The 8,710-nt window shown below is 41.3% G+C and overlaps 1 protein-coding gene across 2 annotated transcripts in view; it reads right to left on the minus strand.

Annotated features, from left to right (window-relative positions):
- LOC116688178 (potassium voltage-gated channel subfamily D member 3) overlaps positions 1 to 8,654 on the minus strand; it is a 71,515-nt gene extending 62,861 nt beyond the window's left edge. For both annotated transcript variants that reach the window (XM_032514017.1, XM_032514018.1), the window contains exons 1-2: positions 8,205 to 8,654; positions 6,103 to 7,253 (exon numbers count right to left, since the gene is read on the minus strand). In XM_032514017.1, coding sequence (XP_032369908.1) covers positions 6,103 to 7,199 — 1,097 coding nt within the window. In that variant the 5' untranslated portion in view covers positions 7,200 to 7,253; positions 8,205 to 8,654. The remainder of the gene's footprint in view (positions 1 to 6,102; positions 7,254 to 8,204) is intronic.
- Positions 8,655 to 8,710: the final 56 nt, after the last annotated feature.

Raw genomic sequence — 8,710 nt, forward strand, 5'->3', positions numbered from 1 at the left:
CCATTACCCAGAAGTTCTGCACTGCACTGTCTGGGCTCATGCAGACACGGAGAGGGCGCAGAGAGGCAGGTCATGAAGGCGAGACAAGATCAAAGGCAATAACTTATATTTTTATGTCCTCTGGGCATGTAACAATTTTCTGTTTTCAGGAGTTATTAATTTGTTTGTTTATGTGTTTGCTTCTGCCAGAGGACGCATTTGGACACAAATTACGGACTACACACCAAATCGACGGCAGCTTCTCTAACTACCTTGCTGAGGAGTTGGTGTGCTGCCTGTCACCTTTAACTCTTCATCCAACTGCTCACAGTGTCCGTTTCATCTTGTTCTATTATAATATTAGGCCCATGTCTTGTTCTATAACCGAATTTTTGATAACTGGTCCCTGTGACAAATGCATTGCATTTCCTGTGACTGCTTCACAATAAAAGCCACCTTGTGTTTTGCCACTTGAAGGCAGTTTGTAACGAGTAGAGAAAATAGGACTTCATTTCATGAAAATCTTCTTTTAACTTTATAACATTAGAAGTCTATATCCACGATGTTCCACTTCCGGGATTGCTCCGTTGTCAACGGAAATTTCAGCAGTCCCACGTGCCAGACTTTGTATCAGTATGTGACTCTGAGAGCCAATGACCAAGCGGGAGTGAGAACGGGTTAACGTCACACGTGCAGGGCCATGTTCATTTCCTTGTTTAATGAGACGTGTGTGACTCAAACATCTTACATTTACCAACAAAGCGCACAACGAAAGACAGTGCAAAAGATTTCAGACCGTCCCGCCAAACTTGATCAATCGTTAAATGTCTATCTATCCATCCATCCATCTGAACATCAATGTAAGCTGTAACGTTTTTTCACTATAAACTCTCTGAAGCGGCTGCGGTTTCAATCCTTTAGGCTCGCTGCAGCGGGCGGGGCCGTTTCCCCCGCAACTCACACACACACACACACACACACACACACACACACATGGTGGATGCAGGAAAAAAAGAATGAAGATGAGACGTACAGGATGACCTAAATTGAGGACAGCTACTCTCGTTATTGTAAGTTCAATGATAAGTTGAAGTTCAATAAGTCCTTTTTGAAATGGTGCGTCCCAGCTCAGGATAGGAAATTAACTGACACTGTAAAGATCAACAAGCCACTGACACTTTTGTTCAAATTAGATTCATTCAATAAATTATTTTTTGTATTAAATCCATCAGCCATTTTCATATTATACCAACATTTGCAGCATCCTGAGCCTTTTTGATAAGGTTACTAGGAAACCTTTTCTTCTCCCCAAAACAAATTTCCTTTTTATTTTTAAAGAACTATACAAAAAAACACATTTCAATGTCTCCTGCAACTTTATTGACCATATCGATAACATGCCCATATGTACATTAACCTGAGGAGTGTTAACAAACACACAACCGTCTGAGAATCCATTACTGGAAACTATGAAAAGGCTAGGCACTTTTAAAAAATACCGGTGATTTGATGAACCATCCGTCTATCATGTCCGCCACCGTTGTTTTGAATGAACAGTCGTGGCCGTCACACATCCCCGAACCCCGCCAGTAGCATTAACACTTTTAATGGAAGCCTGACATGATGGATTTTTGTGTTATATGTGATCCTACAATTCTCTGAAGATTCTGTGATATTGCAAGAATCCAGCTGCCATGCAAGGTAATTTGAACATGCGGTTTTTGCCATAATTGTGCTCAAATTGCTTTATGGGAATCTAGTGGGTTTTTGTTTAGCTCAAGCTAAACAGAGCCCAACTTAATTGAAGTGTAATTGCCTACTTAATTAGTAGAGTAACCCTTTACTAAGGTTAGACAATGGTTACAGTAACGTATAAGTTTGGGGTTGGGGTTACAATGATGGATAGAAAAAGCAAACTGTTCTACAGTAAGGTGTTGTGCAGTGCATGTATTAGTGTTTGTTACTAAATGCTTTGGAGTATGGTGGCCGACAGAGGCAAACGCCCTGCAACTTCAGAAAACACATGCACATAGATAAAACACAAGCAAATTAAGAAAACTGCACTAATTTGACAACACATGTGAAGCATTCAGCAAACGTGCTGCATATACACACACAACAAAACCAAATTCATAAACGCAATGCAAATAAAAAACAATACAAAAAGAAAAGCACACAAACCCCAAAAACAAATGCAACAACAAAAAAAACGCTGCATCCACATTACACAACGGACGTTCTCCAGGCTTCTAGAGGGAGCAGCTAAGTGGAACAGCTGGATTTTTGACCCCATGGAACGAGAGAGAGAGAGCGAGCAGATGAGAGGTTTGTTTGGAAACGGGACCAAAAGCAAAGATAGCGGCAACATAACAAGGTCAGTATTCATTTTAACATTTGAGAGAACATGGTAAATTTAAACACTCACAATATGATTTTTAATCTTATTCTATTGAGAATGTGATGATGTGTTAAAAGCACAAATGTTTCTTAGTGTGGCAAGGTTGGGTCAGGGATAGAGCAGTCGCACATGAGAGTACTGAGAGGTTTATGCCTCAACGCGGAGGTCCAGGGTTTGAATCCGACCTGTGACGATTTCCTGCATGTCTTCCCCCTTTCACACCTAGCTGTCCTATCAAAAACGAAAGCCAGAAAAATAATCTTAAAAAATAAATAAATAAGGTTCCTAAAGACAAGTGCCTTGGGTTCTTCCTTGATGTCTATTGGACTCACAAAATGATTTTGTGAGCATTGAATTCAATTTATCGTTTTCCACAATGTATTTGACTGTCCTTGGGTAGCTATGACGATCACTTCTCTCGGAGCTGGGGACTCTTGGTGCGTCTGCCTATTGTGTAGCGAACATAATGGCTGCACTCTTAAACACGTTCAGGGTTCCCACTTTACATAATGCTTTCACCTTGGCATTTCTATCCTTTTGTATGTGCGATACAAAAGATCTCCTAATAACTCCTACAAAAAACACAAACACACACACACACACACACACACACACACACAGTAGCACAGGTAAGGTTGGTAAAGTAGCTTTTTAGAGAGACTAATAGAGCTCATCTGGTCCAGATTAGAGCCCGACTGATAAAAGGATTTTTAAGGCCAATACCAATGCGAATACTTGGTTATTTAAAAATCCAATATGCTGATCGGCTGATATGTTTTCTTTCAAAAAAATCCAGAAACGTGTTACAAAACATAAACAGATTTCCCTAACATTAGTTATTTGTAGTCATTTGTGAGTTCTCACTAAAATAATATGATAATTTATTTTATTGTCACATCAGAATAGAGGAACATCAAAATATATTAAAGTTCTGATAAATAAAATGTATAAAAATACAAACTTAAGATATGAAACTTAAAGTCTTTTGAACAAAAACACATTAACAAAAAAACAAATCAGGTTTGCCAACAGGGACGTTGTAGAGCGCCCTCTGGTGGACAATCTATGCAACGCCAATGCTCATAACATGGTTGACAGTCCGTTTTTAGTTTTAAATACTCCTTTATCAGAATATTTCATTTGTCATAAATTATTCTGATGAATGAATATTTTATTTTCTAAAACTGGCCGTTATAAATGCCGATACTGATAGATCGGGAAATGCCTAATATCGGCCGATCGTATCGACCCGCCAATATATATCGGTCAGGATCTAATCCAGAGATCAGAAAAGCAGTGAGTTTTCATTTTGGTTTCCATTTCTTTATTTGTGAAAGTCAGATGTCTGCCCTGCCAAACATGTCACTCACATCAAGGAAACTAAACATACTTTATGTGAAAAAAAGTCACCAGGTCCCAACATTAGGTATCTTGTAATGGGTCAAAAGTGGTGCAGCAGCCCACACACACGCCTGTCCAGTATTCTTAGTCTCTTAGCCAATCACTCTCAATAATAAACACAGCAGAAAATAAAGAGCTTTTGACGCAATATTAACAGGTTTTAAAGCTCACGAGTCTATGGTCCTTTTTAGAGTATATCTGTAAGAATAGAGTATTTTTGGCAATGTAGATATTCATTATTAGTTACAGCAGAGGTTCACATTTTTCAAGCCTTAAAGTTACAATTCCAAAGCTATTCAAGCAATTCAAATCCACCACTGACAAACAAAAAGTATATAGAGAGGTGTTTACAAAATGTTAATACCTCTCAATATACTAGCTATCGCAGAAAAAGTGACAGCCAATAATGGTTTCAGAAATGGGGCTTGAATTTATAAATATCTTCTTTTTATCTTTAAAACAATACTAATATGACCATTATATACATAATGGTCCATAGTGGCTGTGATGAGATTTCTTCCTAACACAATATCAATGTAAGTAATCGAGTATGCACCTTCCAAAGAGAAATTAAGTTTTTTGTGTTTCTACAGACAGTGTTTTCTAGCTTAGCTGCACTTGCATAAAAGAAAGGTTGTACTAAAAACACCATAGACCTGAAATTAGTTGATTGATTGATTAGTGGAATGACTTGAGAATTATTATATATAATTATATTTGATCGATTGAGGTCATTTATTAAGGAAAAAAAACTCATATTCACATCTTCTCAAACAACAAAAACAAAACAAAGTGACAACCTCAGCTCTGGGGAATGGTGATGAGCATATGTGACTATTCTCTGAATGTTATACACTGATTAATTAATCATAAAACAAGTAATTCTAACTGAAGCCCCTTTTGCACTGCAATCCTGAAATTATCTACACATTACCCGGCGGAGCTTTATGTGAGAATTGACATCTGACGGCAGAAACCAGCAAGCTCCCCAGTATGAAGTCTGTGTAATCTCTGATTGAGCCCCAAGTGTGAGAATTCAAAGCAAGCGAGTTGGCATGTCGATCATGTTTCATATGGCTCGCGCAAAGCCGGAAGAAAACAAACAGAGGGTAAAGAAGAAGGCTCATTTACACAAGGACCAAAAGACGAAGACAAAAAGATTCAGGAACTTCTGTCAGTAAGGGCCGGCACCGGAATCGTCAGACAAATTCAAGGAATAAGAGACTTGGTTGGTATATTACAAAACGGCTCCTTGACCGCGTCATGTCCTGTCACTCCCTACCCAGGCGCCACCCCTCGTCTATACAAAAACAGAGTATTTATTAATCTCAGCGAGTTTGTGTGAAAGACGGGAATTGTAACAAAGGTGACAGAGGAAAGCACATAGGACACCTCGCCTCCAAGCACAAGGCAGAGACTTTATAATCCAGTCAGAATTCATTCTTCACACAGTTTTTTCACACTATAGTCTTTCAGTGTGAAAAAACTGTGTGAAGAATATATGCCACAAATATGGTGCTACTGGTGTGGCCCCAATTATAAAAAAAAGAATTACAGAAAACAACTACTACTATTAACTGAACCACAGTTCATTCAAAGATTATAAGAAGAAGTTGTGCCATTTAAATGTCACAAGAGCGCAGAGGTAGAAAAATGACAAAGATTTGTTAGTTTATTGGACAATTATGAATAACTAACCAATCATATCACGTTTCCAACATCAGCATAATTGTAATCATAATGGTTCCCCCCCTGATCTGTGTCTCAGGCTCAAGTTGTGCATCATTTTCTCAAAAGGCTAAAATTGAAAGGGATTTGTTTTCTAAGGCTAAAATACATTAAAAAAAGATCCACATCAAGTGTGTCCTTAGTGTACACACGGATCTGTGTAGTACCTGGGCATCTTTTGTATTCAGCGCCCGTCCTTATTTGGCGAGCTCTAAGTGAGGCAAACAAAATGCCACAAGTATTTGTGCTTGTGGGTAGATACACACCCCATTACTCACACTAGCTGCCCCAAATAAGTGGTAGTGTACTGAAGTATTTGGGCAGGCTGTCTTAATGCTCATTTGAAATTACTATGTGGTTTTCATAAATTATTTAGATTTCTCAACAAAAAAAAAGAAAAGAAAAATGCATCTTGTGCATCTATTTACATCAGAAACATTTTTTGTGTGTATTTCACAAACACAAATACAGTTTAACAATAGGAGAGACAGTAGATATATATGTATGTATTACCTGTGTCTGTTTGTGTGCAGGTGTGTGTGTTTGTGTGAGTGTGTGTGTGTGTGTGTGTGTGTGTGTATATGTCTACTACCTACCCCAACGTTGTCATGGTGACAATAGTGTACCAGAAGGAAGCTGGGATGCTGGTGAACTTGCTGGAGCTGGAGCCCTTCTCTGCGTAGAACATGACCGTGGCGAAGATGATGATGGCCATGGTGAGTGAGAAGAGGAGGAAGCCCAGCTCTGATGCACAACTCTTCAGTGTATAACCCAGGATCCGCAGGCCCTGCGAATGACGGGAGAACTTGAAGATCCGAAACACTCGAAACACGCGCAGCGTCACAAAGGCGCCGCTCACGTCCTCGTTGTTGGACATCACCAGGCCGATGTAGTACGGCAAGATGGCCACCACATCAATGATGCTCATCACAGAGCGCATGAAGAGGTAGCGGCTAGGCGCGGCAAACAGGCGCATAAGATACTCCACAGTAAATATCATGACGCAGGCGGTGTCCATGCAAAAGAATGCCACCGTGTAGCGTTCACCACATGGCATGTCTTTCTGGTTGGCTGTGGGACCACAGGGCACCGTCTCCACAACATTTGTGATTACCGAGATGGCGATGAAGAAACCAGTGACGTAGTAGAAGACCAGGGCCATGGTGGAGGTGTGGGGGTTCTCAAAGGCCCGCCACATGGTCTCCCTGAAGTTCATGTGGGGCAGCTTCATGTCCTTGTTCTCCTCCTGATCATCTTGCAGCCGCTCTAGATTCTCCCTCTTTCTGTCCTTGTACTCTTCGTAGCAGCAGTCGCCGATGATCTCAGGGATGATGCCAAAAAAGATCAACTCCTCATCGTAGGCTGAGATGCACTGTTGGCGGGGGTAGTGGAGCTTCCCTGTCCGGTAGAAGTTGAGGATGCTCCTGAAGGCATCAGGGTCTCGGTCAAAGAAGTACTCCTTGATGTCCTCATTGTAAAAGAAGTCTTTTTCAGAGCTGCCCAGCAGGGTGTCAGGGTAGCGGTCCAGAGTGGTTCTCCAGGTCTGAAAGCGACGGCCGCTTACGTTGAGAATAATCAGCTCGTCCTGTCTCTTACTGTTGTCCATCGGTGAAACAGGCATGGGGCAGTTGGCAACAGGCATCCAGCCAATGGCTGCTGCCCTGGCAAAAGGGAGCCACGCTGCTGTCGCCATCGTGAAGCACAGTCTTCAACGTAGTATTCCTCACTTTCAGAGTCGAACTGACATCTGAGGGAGAAATGCCAACAAAACAAAAGGAAACATAAATCTGAAAACAGCAGCACACTATGATCGACCAAATGATCAGTTTGCCATCATGGCACCAAAAGAGGTCAGCATGAAGATGGTGACATTTTAAGATCCAAATATGTTTTCCTTTCTATTCAATTTCCAGTCACTCTCAATCCAAATCCACCCCAAATGTCATCCAATTTCGAGGACAAAGCCGATATATGGCACCAACTAAAGCACAACCAGACAGGCAGCACACAGGTAAAAGTGGAGTCTAGTCAATCAGTTCAGCACACAACCTCAACGTAAAGTTCATACAATATGTGTATTTCTACTGATGTCTACAGCCTGCAAAGCCTGTTTCAACTGTGACTAATTTGTTGAGTTGCATTTGTAAACCAGATGACTTTGCTACAGACATGAATAACTGTACAGGTAGATGTAGGCTACAGTGATGAAGTGAATCCGTTAAACTATCAACATCATCAGCATTAGTAAATACACAAGCACAAACCTATATATCCTGAGCTGAGCATCATTAACTGACCGACAGGGAGACCGACTGAAAACAAACCTGTTGCATCGGAATAAGGAGGTGACTGCTCCGGATAACTATCTCTCTACGTGGAGATGTTACACCCTTTTTTCAGTGGGTTAATTTCACTGATTAAAAACAGCCTGTAAGTGACCTGCAATCGTTTTTTGAAATAACCTACATCACCTCACGATGAATTAAATTACCTGTACATATTTCTGAAAACATATACGTAGAAAAAGCCCTACATTTTGTACACTGAAAGTATTTCCCCCATGCACTAGCTGACTAATTTCAACTCAAAATGCATTCGTTCACCTAACACATGTTACTTTTGAAACGCACCTCGACATATTCTCAGATAGAAAGTGAGTGAATGGAGAGGAATGGAGCAAACGCATAAAGACACTCACCGATTAAAGTGGAGGTGGGGGCGGGGGGGGGGGACAAAAACCAGAATCAGACTTTCATTAAAGACCGAGTTCCCTGTTAACAAGTGAGAGAAGAAGAGCTCGGGTCCGTTCAGCGGGATGAAGCAGTCGAGCTGCACCTCTCCTCGTCGGTCGGCACTCGGCAGACTCCGGCTCCGAGCAGAGCGCCAAAACGCGGCTGATGGAGCAGAATTAACCAGTCTGTGGGACCACGAGACTCTGGAAAAAAAAAAAAGGTTTGTAGTGGGATTTGTGTGCGTCTTCTAACGAACTTATTTATTTAGTTTTTACATCCTGGCTTCGTTATTTTCCCGTCAGTGTGTGGAAAGGGAAATGTGATGGAGAGGAGCAGCGCGCCTTCTTTTTCTCCAGCACAAAGTACAATGCGCGTCTCTCTCACTGTGCCAGCTCGGTGTCATCAGCCCTCCTTCCCTCGCCTCACTTTACCATCATACTGTATGTGCTATGTGTCAGAACCCCCCCCCCCC

The sequence above is a fragment of the Etheostoma spectabile genome, chromosome 4 (assembly GCF_008692095.1).
Source record: "Etheostoma spectabile isolate EspeVRDwgs_2016 chromosome 4, UIUC_Espe_1.0, whole genome shotgun sequence".
In the NCBI taxonomy this organism is placed as follows: Eukaryota; Metazoa; Chordata; class Actinopteri; order Perciformes; family Percidae; genus Etheostoma; species Etheostoma spectabile.